At 47.1% G+C, this 19818-nt stretch overlaps 2 protein-coding genes across 8 annotated transcripts in view; one reads left to right on the top strand and one right to left on the bottom strand.

Annotated features, from left to right (window-relative positions):
- The window catches only part of PIGX (phosphatidylinositol glycan anchor biosynthesis class X), a 50254-nt gene that overhangs the window by 21781 nt on the left and 8655 nt on the right, over window positions 1-19818 (bottom strand). Inside the window, exons 1-3 of one of the 4 annotated variants that reach the window (XM_073576576.1) lie at window positions 5092-5203; window positions 4914-4997; window positions 1177-1252 (exon numbers count right to left, since the gene is read on the bottom strand). In XM_073576576.1, the coding sequence (XP_073432677.1) occupies window positions 1177-1246 (70 nt within the window). In that variant the 5' untranslated portion in view covers window positions 1247-1252; window positions 4914-4997; window positions 5092-5203. Of the gene's footprint in view, window positions 1-1176; window positions 1253-4913; window positions 5045-5091; window positions 5204-19818 lie in introns of those variants that run through there. The other 3 variants (XM_073576575.1, XM_073576578.1, XM_073576577.1) reach the window with 3 other exon arrangements.
- On the top strand, window positions 126-19237 carry CEP19 (centrosomal protein 19). 4 transcript variants are annotated; one of them, XM_073576582.1, is made up of 3 exons: window positions 126-219; window positions 8911-9077; window positions 16836-19237. In XM_073576582.1, the coding sequence occupies exons 2-3, from the start codon at window positions 8942-8944 to the stop codon at window positions 17195-17197; spliced, it is 498 nt and encodes a 165-aa protein (XP_073432683.1). In that variant the 5' UTR covers window positions 126-219; window positions 8911-8941; the 3' UTR covers window positions 17198-19237. The 4 variants fall into 4 exon arrangements, with proteins under 4 accessions (XP_073432683.1, XP_073432681.1, XP_073432684.1 ...); XM_073576580.1 differs by lacking the exon at window positions 126-219 and adding an exon at window positions 5067-5203; XM_073576583.1 differs by lacking the exon at window positions 126-219 and adding an exon at window positions 5230-5249.

Below are 19818 nucleotides of genomic sequence, written 5' to 3'. Positions count from 1 at the left end.
CATTCAGGCAGCTCATTGCTTCAGGACTTTGCATGATGTGACCATAGGACCTGCGGTCACATGACTCCCAGTGTGCACTGCGAGTCACATGACCGCAGCTGAGCAGCTCCTATTGGTTACATCATGGAAGGTCCTGTAGCTACAATGAGCTGCTTGAATGAGCAGCAGCTGCGTGCGCCCTGCAGGAGGAGGATGACAGCAGACTCAGCACAGACACAGGTAAGCCACAGGGGAGCTGGGAGCAGGAGCAATCATCTATAGGTGAGTTAACTGTTTATTATTTTAGCATGTGCTTGCCAGCAGGGGGGAAATATAGGGACGGGGGCCATGTGTGACAGCAGGGGGAAATATAGGGATGGGGGGACAATGTGTGCCAGCAGGGGGGAAATATATGAACGAGGGGCCATGTGTGCCAGCAGGGGGGGGAATATAGGGATAGGAGGGGGCAATGTGTGCCAGCAGGGGGGAATATATGGAGGGGGGGACAATGTGTGCCAGCAGGGGAAAATATATGGAGGGGCGGACAATGTGTGCCAGCAGGGGGGATTATAGGACCGGGGGGACAATGTGTGCCAGCAGGGGGGATTATAGGACCGGGGGGGACAATGTGTGTCAGCATGGGAAATATAGGGAAGGGGGGCCGTGTGCGTACCAGCAGGGAGGCATATAGAGAGAGGGGGGCCATGTGAGTGCCAGCAGGGGGGCATATAGTGACTGGGGGGTCATATCCAGGATAGGATGGAGGGCTATGTGCCAGCACAAGGGGCCCATGTGCCAGGATGGGGGTTATATAGATACCAGGATGAGGGACATATATATGATTTGTAAGACGGACACTGGCATTATAAGACACACCTCCATTTAACATAAAAAAACATTTTTTTCTTCACCAAATTTGGGGGTGCGTCTTATAAAGCGAAAAATACGGTACATCCAGCCGCTGACGAATGTCAGACGCCCACCGAGATCATAGTGATGACACTTCCTGTCCTATGACTGGACATATCAAGATGAACAGACAACCCCTATAATAAGAATATCACTACATGGTGGGGCAGCTCCATAACACCGAGCCACCAGTGCCGCCATATAGCCAATGAAAAAAAAGGAAATTTACTGAAATATTCTATGTCACAGAAGATTTGTTCCCCGTAATGCCAGAATATTTTATTTTACCTGAAGAGATCCCAGAATAGAAAGAACTTATCAGTATGAAGAAGATCAAAGTCTCCGCTGATTTCAACATGTCAATCTGTAAAAATAAAAACAAGTTCAGTCAGGACCATTGGTAGAAAAATTAATTTGCACAAAATTCACGTGTCCATTGTGTCAGTTACATAGTGAGCATGCAATGGCGGCATAGCAAGCGCACCGCCTATAAGGCCTGGCTGCTGGACTAGTAGCGTAAGTAGTGATGAGCAAACATGCTGGCATAGGGTGTTGTCTGAGCATGCTCGGGTGCTAAGCGAGTGTCTTTGGCGTGCATGAATAATATGTTCGAGTCCACGCTTCTGCATGTCTCGCTGCTGTTCGACAGTCACAATACATGTAGGGATTGCCTGTTTGTCTGACAGCGGCGAGACATGGAGACGCAGGGACTTGAACATATTATTCACGCGCGCCAAAGACACTCTGTTAGCACCCGAGCATGCTCAGATAACGCCTAATGTGAGCGCATTCACTTATCACAGGTAGTATGGCCTCATTCGGACGTACATGAAACATGGGCAGAGGTTCACCGTGTTTTTGATGGGCGTTTCATCCTCAGACCGGTATCCAGGGCTCACCTTGCCCTTACTATAGTCGACGTCTGGAACACTGGATGCCGGCCCAGGGCAGCACACAGACTTTGCTCAAATAAATATATTTTGGCCCCAATTAATTAAGACCAGAGTGATTTTCTTGGCGGTCTTGACGAGGGAGCATGGTCATCTGAGCACTGGCGCGCACCTCGGTCTCTAACAGCAGTAACATTTCTGCAGTTGGCAATACCACAGCTCATCAGGAGTTTCATGAGCTGTTGTGTATAGACCCCCCGCCGCGCCAACTTTGGCGGTGATAGGAGAAAGTGGTGAAAAGCTGCCAAATTTTGCACAACTCCAAGTTGCGCAGAGAAAATTGCGACTTTTCAAAGTGATTTAAGCAGGAATTTTGGGTGGAATTGCCTTGATGAATGAACGCTTTATGTTCTATCAGTGTTAAGCCCCCGTCACACACAGCGAGATCACTAGCGAGATCGCTGCTGAGTCACAAGTTTTGTGAAGCAACAGCGATCTCACCAGTGATATCGCTGTGTGTGACAGGTATTAGCGATTGGCCCCCCGCCGGGTATCGCCCTCGAATGCGCTGGACAAGTACTTGCCTTATATTATATTGACCCTGGCCTCAGCATGTATGGCACCGCTGGCCTTTGACGGTTCTAATTTAAGCAGGATCCCACCTACGCATAAATTCAGGCTTCAGCCTAAGGCTAGTTTCACACTAGCGTTTCCTGGAGCTGCGGAGGGATGCGCACGGCCGCCGTGAAGCTCCGCCCATGGCTGCGCCTCCTCCGGTCGGCTCCGCCTATGGGCGCATGACGCAGCATGCGACCTGCGTACCCTATCTTTAGCATGGGGTATGCAGGCCGTGCGAAGGGATGCGTTTGCCGGCGCATGCGTCCTTTTGACGGTGCACCGATTGTACCAAAATGCAACACGGTGCGTTTGCCGCAGGTCGCCGCACCGTCAAAAGGACGCATGCGCCAGCAAATGCATACCTGCGCACAGCCTGCGTACCCAATGCTAAAGATAGGGTACGCAGGTCGCATGCAGCATCACGCGCACATAGGCGGAGCTGACCGGAGGTGAGGCCGTGGGCATCCCTCCGCAACTCCAGGAAACGCTAGTGTGAAACTAGCCTAAGAGAGGTATTCACACTAGACACAAAGGTTCCCAGCAGATCTAAGACCGTCTTGTTGTTGGCTTCTGGGCATGCATGAATTAGCCAATTTATGTACATTATTTCTTATTATCTAGAGCAGTATTGCTATTCATATTCCATATATTTCATATTTACATGCTTAAGCACTAGAGTGCAACTTTATATATACACCCACATACACAAACACCCTCAGTACGGTTTTTAATTTTCCTCTATGACACTTCTTTTGCATAGAAACACTTCATAAAAGTTAAACCATCTTTTGTCAGTCTCCGGATTCTTACACACATCACTTTTTTATTTTTCTGTAGACAGATGTTTTAGGACTATTTTTTTTTTTTTTTTGCTGGGCAAACTGTCACTGGCACCAATTTTGGGTATATACAGCGGATATAAAAAGTCTGCACACCCATTTTAAATGGGTTGTCTGGGACTTTAACATTGATGGTCACCTATGTCTGATCGGTGGGAGTGTGTCGCCCGGCACCCCCCGCTGATGAGCTGTTCCCGGCGACGTCTGCACCCTGAATTGCTCATCTGCACAGCACAGTTCTGTCGCCTGTATACTGGCCACGGACAGGTAATACACATCCACCCCTTATATAAAGGCAGCAACTCGATTATTACAAGGGACAGAAGGCCTCTCATATGATGAGAGGGTGGAAGAGTTGGGCTTGTTTTGCTTAGAAAAAAAGACACCTCAGAGGGGATCTCATTTACATGTATAAATATATGTGTGGTCAGTACAGAGGACGGGCTCATGATTTATTCCTTCCAAAGACCATATTAAGGACCAGGGGGCACTCATTACAGGAGGAAGGAAGGCGATTCCGGCAGCCAAATAGGAAAGGATTCTTTACAGTTAGAGCAGTCAGAATGTGGAATGCCGACCACAAGACGTAGGAATAAGGGGGTGTGCACACACTGCGGATTCGGCTGCGGATCTGCAGCAGATTTTGCTGCGGTGTACAGTACCTTTATATTCTATGGAAAACAAAAATCGCGGTGCACACGGTACAGATTTTCCGCACGGATTTGCTGCGGTTTCAAATCGGCAGCATGTCACTTCTTTGTGCGGAATCCACAGCGGTTTCACACCTTCTCCATTGTAGAGGTATCAAACCGCAGGGGAAAACCGCAGGCTAATCCGCAGGTCTTTTGACCTGAGAATTTACCTGCGGATTTTGCAAAATCCACAGCAGAATCCGCAGTGTGTGCACATACCCTTAGAGAGGAGCAAATTTGTTTGGATTTTGTCCCTGAATCTGATTTTGACATATTCAGGCCGAATGTTTGTCTTATAATCGGTTCTGAACATATTCGGTAATTTCTGCTCTCATTGACTCTAATGATGTTCGGTTGTTTGACAAATATTGCAGAAACAATATTCACTGCCAATCCTATTCAGAACCGAATCCGAACAACTTCGCTCATCTCTTGTAGTAATGGCCGACACTATGAGAACCTTTAATAAAGGGCCGGATGATTTCCTCAGTACACATAACCTTGCGGGTTATAGTTCCATTAGTGATGACGGACGGCTGGACCTGGTGGAGCGGGGATATTTCTCACCCTATGAAACTATGACAGGAGAGCGATGCTGTGACGCCATTTTTCTCACACAATAGAGACCATTACTCTGTAGACTGAGTTGTGCTGCAGCTCCATAACTGAGCAGTGATCGGCGGGGGCCGGACCACCACCCCTCAGACCTACAGAGAGGCCATCAGCCATAAAGTCCTGGACAACCCCTTTAAATGCTTTTTAGGTCATGTAAAAATAAATCAGACCAAGAAGAAACATCACAGGACTTTATTCACCCACAATCTGTACAAATACATTGAGAGACACAATTCTTTTTTTGGGAAGGGATAAAAATAAGAAAAGTAAAAAATATGACCCTGCCATCACGCTTCAGCCAGGAGCCTAGAGCCATGTTCACATGCTGCTCACCCACCGCCGCCCTCACAGTAGCTGCAGTCATCACCCACCAGTGTCCTCTGCTCTTCCTGCCGCCACTTCCGCGTTCCACGGGGGTCCTCCTCAGGACCCGTCACAGACGTACAGGACGGTGCCTGTGTGAAATAAGCACGCCGTAGTCACTGACACACCATTATAACGCCGCCCTGGCGTCCCAGCACTTACTGTACACTGCTCACAAATCATTACCGTCCTGGTTTCCGACCGTCAGTCTTGTATTATTTCCCGCAGGCAGCCGGGGCAGCCTCAGTGCGGGGCCTGGGGCTGGTTGCCCTGGTAACGCCTTCTCGCCAGGTTCCAGGTGAGTGACACAAGGTTTCGGTTTGGAAGGACCTTAGCCCATACATGTGAGGGTATGGCCGCGGCCTGGGAGGCCCCGCAGCAGCTGAGCCGCACAGGCCGTACACGGAGACCATAGGCCCTGTGATTTCATGGCAGGCTCCGACTGCTGGGAGTTGTGGTTCTCTGACACAGACTGCTGTACCTGGGATGTCTCCCTCCACATTCTGAGCTTTTGTAATGTTGTCTGTGAAGTGATGTATCTGGATTATCTGGCAGAGTGGGGGAGGGCACGTTATACCCTCAGTCATCTGCCCCAATAATGCCCCCGACAGCCATGTGGAAACACTCCTGCCACTAGTCGGTCATTATTACCATCACTGTACAGTCTGCTGAACCCAACAGATTGGGGCACCCAACATGGCCGCAGCTGGCCCTCCCACTAAGCCAGGGGTGGTCCGCGTCTCCTCCGACTCCCCACCAGTCCACCCACTACCTATAGGAATGCTGAGAGGAGCCGAGCGCTGCCCCCGCGATCCTGAGATCCTTACTTGGAGTTACTGGTGGGATTGCGGTTGAATCCCCAGCGATTAAAGGGAATCTGTCCCCCCTTTTTTGAGATATCACATAATGATGTCATTCAATTGGGTGTCACATAAGGATTCTCTTAGTACTTTTGCTTCCCCCTGACCCCGCACCTTTCATGCATAAATTCCTTGTTTATATCAGTTCAGATGTATGTAAACTGCCACGTTCCGATCCGATGGGTGGGGCTTATTCACCTGCTCCCCCCCCTCCCTGTCTTGCTCTACACAAGAAGAAATGCATAGAGCAAGATGGGGGAGCAGTTGAATAAGCCCCGGACAGCGGCAGTTTACATACATCTGAACCGATATAAAAAAGGTATTTATGCATGAAAGGTGCGGGGTCAGGGGGAAGCAAAAGTACTAAGAGAATCCTTATGTGACACCCAATTGAATGATATCATTATGTGATATCTCAAAAAAGGGGTGACAGATTCCCTTTAAGTAAGATATCACCCATCCTATGGGATAATTAACATTTTATGAATAACCCTTTAAAGGGGTTGTCCGGACTTAGGCTGAAAGTCTGCGGTCACTCTATGTGAGGGTGGTTTCACATTAGCGCTTTTTAAGCGCACGCACGGCCGGGGGTAGCTCCGCCCCCGAGCCGGCTCTCTGCTCGGCGTGCCCGCCCCTTGCTTGTAGCGCCGCCTCCTAGCGGACAGCGGCGCCTGCGATCGGCGCACCCTATCTTTAGCATAGGGTGCGCAGATCGTGCGCAGGCCGTGCGCTAGTTGCGCTTTGACCTGCGCTGCGCACTTTTGATGGTGCGCCGTGCGCGCCAAAATCAAACTTTTCGGATTTTGGCGCGCACGGCGCACCGTCAAAGGTGCGCAGCGCAGGTCAAAGAGCAACTAGCGCACGGCCTGCGCACGATCTGCGCACCCTATGCTAAAGATAGGGTGCGCCGATCGCAGGCGCCGCTGTGCGCTAGGAGGCGGCGCTACAAGCAAGGGGCGGGCACGCCGGGCAGAGAGCCGTCTCGGGGGCGGAGCTACCCCCGGCCGTGCGTGCGCTTAAAAAGCGCTAATGTGAAACCACCCTAACTGCAGACTTGTAGATCCTCACATCGCGTGCACTGTGAGGATGTGACTCGCAGACATGAGGTCATGTTCCCACTAGACAGGTTCTGCAATGCAAGTATTGAACGAGGGCGAACAAGTCTAGTCGGAATTATGCAAATCCCAGTGATGGAGAATCTCCACAGCACGATGTGAGGACTCTCTGCAGTCACATACAGTGACTACAGACTTGTAGCCAAAGGCCGGACGACCCTTTTAAGCTCATATCCCCCCCATAGATGAGAATCCCAGCACTAAAAGTTTATGGTTAAACCACATTCACACATCCGTGTGTGTTACATCCAAGAGATAAAGACCGTTTTTTTTCTCAGTTGCTCCCTTTTTTCTCTTCCATTTTTTCCCACTGAAGAGGTGGGATTACTTTCGAGTCAATAAGAAACCCCTGGGAAGTTCACATGTTTTTATTCCAGGAGATCCACAGGTGGAAGCTTCCAGTGTAAATTTGTGTCTCACGGATCCCAATAGACTTGAATGGGAGTAGGACTTGGTGTGTGTCTCACAGATCTCACTGTGATCTCTGATTTTATCGGATGTGTGAACTCTTCCATTGTACTGCAAAGAATGGGACAGCACTGGGAAGTGTCACACAGACGTGTGAATGTAGCCCTATGGCCCGTGCTTACTACCATCTCCTTGTGTGTGATCTCGGGCAGCACCTTATGCTAATAATTAATTTACCGCTCCTCTTCGTCACTGCATGTTCTTCAGAACTATCAGAAAATGTGGACAGTTTGATAAAGGGATTCTGTCAGCATAAAGTAACTGTTCAAACTAAGCACAGGCACTCGGTGTACCCGTGGTGTGGCCAAGCACAGGCAGTTGGTGCACCCTTGGTGTGGAAAAGCACAGGAGCTCGGTGCACCCGTGGTGTGGCCAAGTACAGGCACTTGGTGCACCCTTGGTGTGGCCAAGCACAGGAGCTTGGTGCACCCTTGGTGTGGCCAAGCACAGGAGCTCGGTGCACCCGTGGTGTGGCCAAGTACAGGCACTTGGTGCACCCTTGGTGTGGCCAAGTACAGGCACTTGGTGCACCCTTGGTGTGGCCAAGCACAGGAGCTTGGTGCACCCTTGGTATGGCCAAGCACAGGAGCTCGGTGCACCCTTGGTGTGGCCAAGCACAGGAGCTCGGTGCACCCGTGGTGTGGCCAAGTAGAGGCACTCGGTGCACCCGTGGTGTGGCCAAGCACAGGCACTGAGTGCACCCTTGGTGTGGCCAAGCACAGGAGCTCGGTGCACCCGTGGTGTGGCCAAGTACAGGCACTTGGTGCACCCTTGATGTGGCCAAGCACAGGCACTGAGTGCACGCTTGGTATGGCCAAGCAACGGAGCTCGGTGCACCCTTGGTGTGGCCAAGCACAGGTGCTCGGTGCACCCTTGGTGTGGCCAAGCACAGGTGCTCGGTGCGGTCAACCACAGGCACTTGATGCACCTTTGCTGTGGCCAAGCAAAGGCGCACGGTGCACCCTTGGTGTAGCCAAGCACGGGCGCTGGGTACACCCTTGGTGTGGTCAAGGAAAGGCACTGGGTGCACCCTTGGTGTGGTCAAGGACAGGCACTGGGTGCACCCTTGGTGTGGTTAAGGACAGGCACTGGGTGCACCCTTGGTGTGGTCAAGGACAGGCACTGGGTGCACCCTTGGTGTGGTCAAGGACAGGCACTGGGTGCACCCTTGGTGTGGCCAAGCACAGACACTCGGTGCCCCCTTGGTGTGGCCAAGCACAGACACTCGGTGCCCCCTTGGTGTGGCCAGGCACAGGTGCACGGTGTACCCTTGGTGTGGCCAGGCACAGGCGCTCTGTGCACCCTTGGTGTGGCCAAGCAGGTCAGAGCACCTTCCCACCTACTTGGTTTTAATCTATCTCTTCCCTCCACCTCCTTGATTGACAGCTCTTGAATTATATAGGAAGGCAGAAATAGATTGATGACGAGTATGCAGAAGGGTGCACTGAGCGGCGCGGCCACACTAAGGGTACAAATAACAATGGAAAACTCATTGAAAAGGTGGAGTTTCACTGTCTAAAACCTTCCTCTTATTCTTTGTGTTTTCATTCTTTATCTTGTAGGTGGTATCGCGTTGGTCATTTCTTTTTCTGAATGGATAATATGAGTTACACTGCTAAAAAATGTGGTGTTCGGTTTCAGCCGCCAGCCATTATCTTTGTGTATGAGAAGACAGAGGGGAAATCCAGACAACGCATTATGCCCATCAGGAACTTTTCCAAATTCTCTGGTAAGATTATGTAGATAGTTTCTATTGTTATTGTGGTCGGATTGAGATTCAGCCCTGAGAACCTTTATCTCCTGTGATCACAGCAATGGCTGCAATGCCAGACGTAGTCATGTACGGACCGCTCGTTGGTCTCCTGACCTGAATCAGCAGCCCCATAGGAGGTCAGGTGAGGAGACCTGTTGCCAGAACATACATCACGGTCCATACTCGGTGAAACCCACCTAACGTTCAGACCACCATTCCTCTTCAGTGACGATGGGTGATAAACAGTAGTCTAGGACTGTGCTGATGGCGGCTATTTCTGCACAGTCTATACAAATGAAGAAAATGGACGCTGCCATTGAAATCACTCACTAGGATCTACCAACCTGCAATATTCTGGTGTCAGGAGAAATTATAGCAATTTCAATAAGGAGTCTGAAAACTGGCTTTAATTGTCAAAAAGCACTGTGTCTTTATATCGTTGACAGCGCACTGATTTTCACATGTTTTTTGTAGTATATGGTATTAACTGTATTCATTTACCTGTAGGTGGCACTAGAGAGACAGTGTTTTTCTTTTCTGATTGATGAAATCTGACATTTAGGAGACCGTTTTCTTGCTTTTGATCTGTCAGTAGGTGGAAAATAAAGGGCTTTTTTGGTTTTATGAAAGAACTAGAAGTATTTGCACTATTAAAGGGAATCTGTCAGTAGGATCCACTGTCCTAAGCCGCAGGGCTGTGGAGTCGGTGCTCATTTTGGTGGAGTCGGTATAAAATGGACCGACTCCTAAAATATATAATAAATTGGGTACAGTAGTTCAATGCAGAATGTGCTGAATATTTTTTCATAGGAATTTGGGAAAGTTATGAAATGTCCTATAAATGGCTGTTCTGTTCCTGATCTAAGGCTACATTCACACACAGCGTTTTTCCTGCGTTTTTTGAGGATATGCTTTTCAGTTGCAAAAGCAGATCAGCTTTTGAAAAAAACGCATCACCTGAAAGGCTTTTGAGCTCATAGATAATGTTTTCAATAGCAAAAGCAGATTAGAAATCTGCTCTATCTATCCATTTATCCATATCTGTATCCATATCATATCTGTACCAAAAAGAATGAAAGGCGGGTAGCACACAGACTAACACTACTTTTTTTTAGCACCAGTCAGGGACACCTCATAGCTGCCCAAAAGGACGCCCAGGACAGGCATTGCTCGTCTTCAGTAACACATCAACATCAATTGATAGTTGGACTAAATAGACTGCATTCATCACCACATCTTCTTAAGGTGCAGGCTTTATTTTCAAGTGTAGGGGTGTGAAGTATGAGGTTCTGCAGCAGCTGAGGTGTGCAGTATGAAATTCTGCGGAACAGCATGAGGTTCTGCCCCCCCCCTAGGTTTGATCCTGGCTACGCCCATAGTGTGAATGTAGCCTGAGGATCTAGGCTTTGTCTTAGCTGAGATAAGTCATAGTGTGTGTGTGTGTGTATATATATATATATATATATATATATATATATATATATATACAGTACAGACCAAAAGTTTGGACACACCTTCTCATTCAAAGAGTTTTCTTTATTTTCATGACTATGAAAATTGTAGATTCACTCTGAAGGCATCAAGACTGTGAATTAACACATGTGGAATTATATAATTAGCAAAAAAGTGTGAAACAACTGAAAATATGTCTTATATTCTAGGTTCTTCAAAGTAGCCACCTTTTGCTTTGATTACTGCTTTGCACACTCTTGGCATTCTCTTGATGAGCTTCAAGAGGTAGTCACCGGAAATGGTTTTCACTTCACTGGTGTGCCCTGTCAGGTTTAATAAGTGGGATTTCTTGCCTTATAAATGGGGTTGGGACCATCAGTTGTGTTGTGCAGAAGTCTGGTGGATACACAGCTGATAGTCCTACTGAATAGACTGTTAGAATTTGTATTATGGCAAGAAAAAAGCAGCTGAGTAAAGAAAAACGAGTGGCCATCATTACTTTAAGAAATGAAGGTCAGTCAGTTCGAAAAATTGGGAAAACTTTGAAAGTGTCCCCAAGTGCAGTGGCAAAAACCATCAAGCGCTACAAAGAAACTGGCTCTCATGAGGACCGCCCCAGGAAAGGAAGACCAAGAGTCACCTCTGCTGCGGAGGATAAGTTCATCCGAGTCACCAGCCTCAGAAATCGCAGGTTAACAGCAGCTCAGATTAGAGACCAGGTCAATGCCACACAGAGTTCTAGCAGCGGACACATCTCTACAACAACTGTTAAGAGGAGACTTTGTGCAGCAGGCCTTCATGGTAAAATAGCTGCTAGGAAACCACTGCTAAGGACAGGCAACAAGCAGAAGAGACTTGTTTGGGCTAAAGAACACAAGGAATGGACATTAGACCAGTGGAAATCTGTGCTTTGGTCTGATGAGTCCAAATTTGAGATCTTTGGTTCCAACCACCGTGTCTTTGTGCGACGCAGAAAAGGTGAACGGATGGACTCTACATGCCTGGTTCCCACCATGAAGCATGGAGGAGGTGTGATGGTGTGGGGGTGCTTTGCTGGTGACACTGTTGGGGATTTATTCAAAATTGAAGGCATACTGAACCAGCATGGCTACCACAGCATCTTGCAGCGGCATGCTATTCCATCCGGTTTGTGTTTAGTTGGACCATCATTTATTTTTCAACAGAACAATGACCCCAAACACACCTCCAGGCTGTGTAAGGGCTATTTGACCAAGAAGGAGAGTGATGGGGTGCTACGCCAGATGACTTGGCCTCCAGTCACCAGACCTGAACCCAATCGAGATGGTTTGGGGTGAGCTGGATCGCAGAGTGAAGGCAAAAGGGCCAACAAGTGCTAAGCATCTCTGAGAACTCCTTCAAGACTGTTGGAAGACCATTTCCGGTGACTACCTCTTGAAGCTCATCAAGAGAATGCCAAGAGTGTGCAAAGCAGTAATCAAAGCAAAAGGTGGCTACTTTGAAAAAACTAGAATATAAGACATATTTTCAGTTGTTTCACACTTTTTTGTTAATTATATAATTCCACATGTAATTCATAGTTTTGATGCCTTCAGAGTGAATCTACAATTTTCATAGCCATGAAAATAAAGAAAACTTTTTGAATGAGAAGGTGTGTCCAAACTTTGGTCTGTACTGTATACATGTACAAGTATACAGTGTATTACATATTTACAATATATTACAGTTTTTTGTGTCCTAAAGTTGTATTCCAATAAATAGATATTATGTTCTATCTAAATATCTTGATTATTGGATCATAGAAATGATTAAGTGTCTGATGTTCACATTGTACTACAATAAATTTTTCACTTAAATATAAGCAATATATGAGGGAGTCGGAGTCGCAGGTTTGGCTTACCGACTCCACAGCCCTGCTAAGCCGTCTATATGGGCATCTAGGACATAGGAAGCTGAATATAATGATTCCTTGATATCTGCCATCCGATGTCTTAAGCCCCGTCATACATAGCGATCTCGCTAGCTGCTGAGTCACAAGTTTTGTGACGGAACAGCAATCTCACCAGCGAGATCGCTGTGTGTGACACTTACCAGCGACCGGCCCCCCTGCCGAGTATCGCTGATCGTGCTGGAAAGGCCAGGACATTTTTTTGATCGTTGGTCTCCCGCTGGCCAGCACGCTTCGCTGCATGTGGGAGATCAGCAAGCTGGAGCCTGGTAACCAAGGTAAACGTCGGGTTTCTAAGTGCCGCGCGCCGCTTAGAAACCCGATGTTTACCTTGGTTACCAGCTCCCTGCACCAGCGCACTGGTTACTAACATACACAGCGGGTAACTAAGCGACGTGCGTCGCTTGTTACCCACGTGTCGCTGGTGCTGATCGCTGGTGAAGCTGCCTGTTTGGCATCTCACCAGCGATCATTTAGTGACACACCATCGATCCTGACAAGGTCATATCGTTGTCGGGATCGCTGGTGCATCGCTATGTGTGACGGGGGCCTTATTCCAGAGAAATCCACGTTTTTCTTATATGTTAATGAGCTGGTAAGATCTATGGGCCGGACATAGATCTCCCTGAGGCAGAGATTTGGCTGTGTTCACACTAAGGCCATTCGGATATTTATACCATTATTCAGGGGCCGCACATGTGTGCGTGCATGTGCTCACAGAGCAAGAAGAAACTAATGGGCAAGTGGCCACCAAAGCACAGCTGCCGGCACAAGCAGTGCGGCCCCCTGGGAATCTGCGGGGGAGGGGGGGTAAAAGGTCATGGAGGGCCATGAACAGACCACAGGCCTGAGGTTAAACACCCTTGTGCTTGAACGAAGTGACAAGCACTTTTTTCCTCCCGAGGAGTTTTTTCACAATCTATTCAGAAAAAAAAGTCATAGAAATAAATTGGAAGAGTTTTACTGGTGTTTTGAAGCAGTGTTTATGGAGGATTTTGGAGTTTCTGCTAGAAAAACTCAGTGTGATCACACGCTTACAAACGCTAATTAGTAGAAGCTCACTGACGGATTCTTACTGAACTCATTCTGCAGCTAGCAAGAGATGATGAAGCACAAAGACGATAGGAGGCAAACCGTGGAGAACTTTTAATGAAACCCAGCTACAATTTATGCCAAAATGCATGCATTTAAGTGAAAAAATATTTATTTTTACCACCCTAAAGGTTCAATATACCGTATATACTCGAGTATAAGACGAGTTTTTCAGCAACATTTTTTTATTCTGAAAAAGCCCCCCTCGGCTTATACTTGCGTGAGGGTCCCACAATACGGCGGGGGAGCGGGTCACAGAATGCAGGAGCCAGCTGTTGCAAGTACTGTGCCCGCTGCTAAAGAGAAATGAATATTCACTTCTCTCCACTCCCATGGGAGTGGAGGGCAGTGAATATTCATTTCTCTTTAATAGTGGGCACAGTAGTCGCAACCACCGGCTTCCTGCAGCTGATGGATGATCGTGGGTGCCCGCTACTTAAGGGAATGAATATTCACTGCTCTCCACTCCTATGGTCTTGGTGGGCAGTGAATATTCATTCCACTGCAGCAATCCAGCGGCTAAAGTTACTGTGCTCGCTATTAAAGAGCAGTGAATATTCACTGCCCTCCACACCCCTAGTCCCGGCGTGGGGAGCAGTGACTATTCCGGCAGTTGTCCTCTGCTTGTAAGCAGCGCATGATGTCACTGCCATGCGCTGCTTACAAGCATAAATCAGCTGCTGGCATCCGAACAAGATGCTGCGAAGGAGTGCAGGGAAGGTAAGTAGGATGGGTTTTTTTAATGTTTTTCTGATGGGGGCCATGCATACCAGGATAGAGATGAGGGGGCCATGCATACCAGGATGGGGATGGGGGGACATGCACATCAGGATAGGGATGAGGGGGGCCATGCACACCAGGATAGTGATAAGGGGGCCACGCACACCAGGATAGGGATGAGGGGGGCCATGCACACCAGGATAGTGATGGGGGGGCCATGCACACCAGGATAGTGATGGGGGGGCATGCACACCAGGATAGTGATGGGGGGGCATGCACACCAGGATAGTGATGAGGGGGCCATGCACACCAGGATAAGGATGAGGGGACAATGCATAACACAGTTTTTTATGGTAAAATTAGGTGCCTCGGATTATACTCGGGTCGGCTTATACTCGAGTATATACGATGATTGAAAAATAAGCCATGAATAAAAAAGAGTTATGGGACCGGCTCCCCACCGAGCTGGTTTAATTGACAGGTCTCTTCTAGTAATGAGCGAACTTGCTTTGATAACATCTTATCCGAGCATGCTCGGGTGTTATCCGAGTATGTTGAGTATATTCGCATCCCTGCAGCTGCATGATTTGTGGCTGTTAGACAACCTGAACAGATGTGGGCTTCCCTAACAAACAGGCAATCTCCACATGTGTTGAGGCTGTCTAACAGCTGCAAATCATGCAGCCGCAGGGATGCAAACATAATATATGAGCATGCCCAAGAACAGACTCTGTTATTCTTTGCTCCTTTTTAAACATTGTCTTCTCTGACATGCTACAGAGTGTAAAATGCACGCCTGAAATTAGTTAATCTGTCCTGGTTTCATGGTGCCCCTAGTTCAGCCAGCATAAATTTTGAGTATTTGAGAAAATCAGTGTGAGCACACGCTAACTTAAACTGAGTTCCTTGGAGTAGAAACTCGCCAAATCCTCCTCGTAATTTCAAATCTCTAGGTTTTGACACTTAAGTTTTAACATAGCTATGAACCACATTATGGATTGCTATATGTGTACAAGATCCTAACCACTATCAGCAAATGAGTGCAGTATCTGAACCACCATCATTACATGAATGCAGCTCCAGAACCACCATCAGCACAGAAATGCAGCTCTAGAACCTCCTTTTGTTTCTGGTGCTGCATTTGTGCACTCAGTCAGTAAAACTATGCAGTTCCAAAAACACAGTCAGTAAAAGAATACAGCTCCAGAAACATCATCAGTACATAAATGCAGTGCCAGAAACAGTCAGTACATGAATGTAGCTCCACAGAAAATACATGCTCCCCCACACTGCTACTCTATTAAATACCCCCACACATATTACCCTTCTCCAAAATCCCCCACCACTATGCCCATTTGTACTATACCTCCCCTTACACTACCCCCCTCCAAAATATCCCCCCCACACAACCCCTCCATTATGCCTCCCCACATGCTGCTCCTTTCCATGTTTCCCCTAAACTGCCTCTCTCCAAGTTCCCCCCTACCACTGTCTCTCACTATGCTATGCCCACTTTGATATTCCCCCTAAATGCCCCATAATGTCACAAATTACCCCATAATGTACCCAACTGTCACATTGTGTGCTCTTGTATTAACACAACCCTTGCCACCCCCAGCTCATTATCTAATATAACATGACATTTAATGGCTCTTCTATGGAGTCCTCATCAGTGCCCCAAGTCTCCCTTGACTGTGAGACCCTGGCATTAGCGTTTTAACCTCATCACGCCGCTGCACGTCAGGTCGGGGAATGTCTAGCGCTTTCTCTGCCCCAGTCCAGGCGCAGCAGTGTTTCTAACGCATTTGCGTTTGAAAGACACAAATATATTGGAAAAGAAGGAAAAGATGCGGCACTCACCCAGATTTGCAGTGCAGCGTTTCTTTATTCAACCATTAAAGGTCACATAATAAAGGACGGGCAGATAACATGAGGCATGCGGGGAAAAAGACGGACAAATATATTGGAATATGGGAAGAAGTTGTAGTTGTATGTAGAGTTGAGCAAATATCTTCGGTTCACCGCTTATTTGGCAAGCTATAGCACTTGCCGAATAAGCTACAGCGGGAACCCGGCTTCCTGGATCGTGCCAGCTGAACAACTGATCGCAGCTGCATGTGTCGCGGCTGTGTCACAGCACATGCATGGAGAGCCCAAAATACAGGAGATCCATGACTGTGACACAACCACGACACATGCAGCGGCGGCAGCGATCAGCTGTTCAGCCAGTGTGATCCAGGAAGCCGGGTTTCCTGCTGTAGCTTATCCGCCAAGCACTATAGCTTGCCAACTAAGTGAGGAACCGAAGATATTCGCTCAACTCTAGTCGTATCCCGCACAGCTCCAGGGGCTGCACAACATCCATCGGTGGGCCGCATGTTGTGCAGGCCGTTTCTAGATAATGGGCAAACGCCGTATGTGACAACTATTTTTCAGTGATACATACATCTTTTGTGACTGAGACTAGCTACGTGACATTGCTGATGCTTAATCCTGGTGGGTTTTGTGACACTTTATGTGCTGTTTATTTTCTGTGCCCATAGATTGCAGCCGAGCAGCGGAGCAACTTAAGAACAATCCCCGACACAGAGAATACTTGGAAGGAGTTTCATTGAAGCAGTTGGAAAGATTATATAAGTTACTGAAGGCACATCTGAAAGGCGAGAGTCTAGACGTTAGCCTCAATGTCATCCAGAGAGAAGAAACTATAGATCCAGATGAAGATCTTAACAAACTGGATGACAAGGAGCTTTCCAAGAGAAAGAGTATCATGGATGAACTGTTTGAAAAGAACAGAAAGAAAAAAGATGACCCAAACTTTGAGTATAATGTAGAGATGGATTTTCCCCAGGACGGGGTTGTGGAAAGCTGTGGTTGGGATGATGAATCTGAGATCGGCCTCTGACCACTGTCTATAACACTAAGGATTGTTGTGTGAAGTGACACTTGCAATTCTTTGTCTTTGAAAAGAATTAGAATTTTTTAAAAAAAGAGTATTACACTGCAGAGTTTATTCCCAATCCTCCGGCCTTCAGAGCTGAAATCCCACTGCATTCTTTGTTTCGGTGCCTGCACTTTCTAGGAAATGTAATTGAATCAAAACCCAACTGGCCCACCGAGGCTCAACTAAGCAGATCAGGGTCTGGGTACTTTCAGTGGCATCCAGCAGATTTTACAGTCGGACTGGGAGGCTCAGGAAAATCCTAACTGGGGCATGTGCACACGACTACTTTTTCAGGCATATTGCATCTGAAAAAAATTATCACAAAAATGAACATGTTACATAGAAATGGAAAAAACAGCATCGCTTTGCACGTTCCATCTTACATCACATATTTTAACCGATTCATGGTTTGGAAATCTTGAAGCAGTTAAAAGAAGTGATATATTCATTCTTTGGGCGGTTTCGTTTGCAACCTGCCAAATCTATACACTGCAAAGTTGAGAGCAAAGATGGCAGAGCCGCCATATAAAATCAAGTGAAACAGCGCTGGAAAAGATGCTTAAAGAAAACTACAGCTGCATTCATTTTTACATAGATTAGACTTGATGAAGCTAATGGGTTTATTTTCAAAAATCCGTGTCAGACTTTTTAAAAATTTTCCTGCATAATACTAAAATGAGCATAAATGTTTCCTTATATTTTAAGATTACACACCCATTCTGACAGATTTTCAAAGTAAGTTCAAAACAGCTTAAAGGGGTTGCCCAATCTAAAGCAACAAGTCTGCAGTCACTCTATGTCACTGCTCGCTGTGAGGATTCATTGGTGTCACATGACCGCAAGTATGCGATATGCATGCTGTCTGCCACAATCCGACTAGACTGTTTCTGGCCTTGCGCAATACACTTGCATTGAGCGCACTGTAAACAGTCTAGTCTCATTGTGGCCGGGAGCAAGCATATCACATACTTGCTGTCATTTGACCGCTGTTCCCGATGCGGACACCAGAGAATCCTCACAGCGCGCAGTGACTGCAGACTTGTAATTTTAGACCAGACAAACCCTTTAACTAGTCTAAAAGATCTATTTAATAATGTGTGCAGTTTATATTGTGAAACCTGGTACCAAATGAGCTGTAGGAGACAGACTGTTGCACCTGGTAGCAGTTCCCACCTAACTGTGTAACGCTTTAGATGGTCACAATTAGGCCGGGATCACACATGCGAGAAATACGGACAGGTCCGCATGTTAATACCAGGCACTGCCGCCGGCACTCGGGAGCGGAGCATACGGCTGCCTGTAATGCTATATAGCAATATTCTTGTCAACATGAAGGACACCCCAGCGGAACAAAATGATGCCAGTGGGGTTTGTCTGATGCTTTTCATAAGACGAATCAAACTGAACACTGTACGTCCATTGCAAGTTGCAGCCACAACACCGACACAGCCGCAGTGTGTTGCTCCATGTCCTGAAATATGCAGTACAGTGAGATTTGGTGTCAGACTGCAGGTACACAAGATGTTCTTGGGATTTTCTGATATTTTATCATGCAGCTTTTACAAAGGAAACACGTATAATAAATATATTCCACCTGTACAATTTGTGGTGTAACTACATGGTCAAAAGTATCACATGTAAATGTATTGTTCAATGGAATTTCGTGTTTCCAACTCTTCCGGCAAATCAGACCCTTCTAGTAATTCCATCTGATTTGCATACTACAGCCATACTGCTAATTATTGAGAAGAGATTTACCTTCAGGTCTAAATGTAGAATGACAAATGGTAAATATGAACACTGATCCAGGAATACACTTTATATTAATACGTCCGTAACGTAAAAGACTGACCTTAGTCCTACTGTTCTTATGCCATATTCAGACCTTTGTAATTTTTCACGTAGGCAAAAAAAACTGTCCGAGAGTCATCTGTATTTTTCGTCCGAGTTTCATCAGTGTTTGGTCAGTGTCTTTTTTTACCACAAATTTTTCTGCAGTAATTTGACTTATGTAAAAATAAATTGCAAAGCTTATGCTATTCATTTCAGTGTTTTTGAATGGAACCTGTCATGTAAAATAGTGCTATTAACAAGCAGATATGGTGTTAATCTGCAGGTTAATAGCACTCTGACCCTGTGCGGAGCCAGCCCTGAAAGCCCCTCTGCCAGGAGGAAATGAACTTTATTTCCCCCAAGCAGCCTCATTCAGTCATAGGCATGATGCTGACACAGTGTCAGTCACCGCTCAGTACATAGTGAGTGGGGGTTTTAACCGCGCCAACGGTACTGACTGACGCTGGCTCATAATTAGGTTCAGTTGTCAGTCAGTACCGGTGGCGCGGTTACAGAGACTGTGTCAGCGCCACCCCTGTGACTGAAAGTATGAGGCTGCCGGGGGAGGGGATAAAGTTCATTACCTCCGACAGTGGGACGCAAGGTGTCAGAACGGATAATAGCGTTATTTTACATGGCAGGTTCCCTTTTTAACATAGTCCACACTGATCCCATCCGTATGCTGTTGATGATTTACGCTGACCTATAGACTTGTATGGGGGACTTTTATTCGTGACGCCAATAAAAAA

This window comes from Dendrobates tinctorius, unplaced genomic scaffold (assembly GCF_039654945.1).
Source record: "Dendrobates tinctorius isolate UK_male_01 unplaced genomic scaffold, ASM3965494v1 ptg000049l, whole genome shotgun sequence".
Lineage (NCBI taxonomy): Eukaryota > Metazoa > Chordata > Amphibia > Anura > Dendrobatidae > Dendrobates > Dendrobates tinctorius.
This window is presented reverse-complemented; position numbering and strand designations above follow the sequence as displayed.

Excerpts from the sequence above, each read along its gene's own strand:
- CEP19 (XM_073576582.1), top strand. The coding sequence starts at position 8,942 with ATGGATAATATGAGTTACACTGCTAAAAAATGTGGTGTTCGGTTTCAG. Across the intron at positions 9,078-16,835 it reads GAACTTTTCCAAATTCTCTG|ATTGCAGCCGAGCAGCGGAG; the intron begins GTAAGATTATGT and ends CTGTGCCCATAG.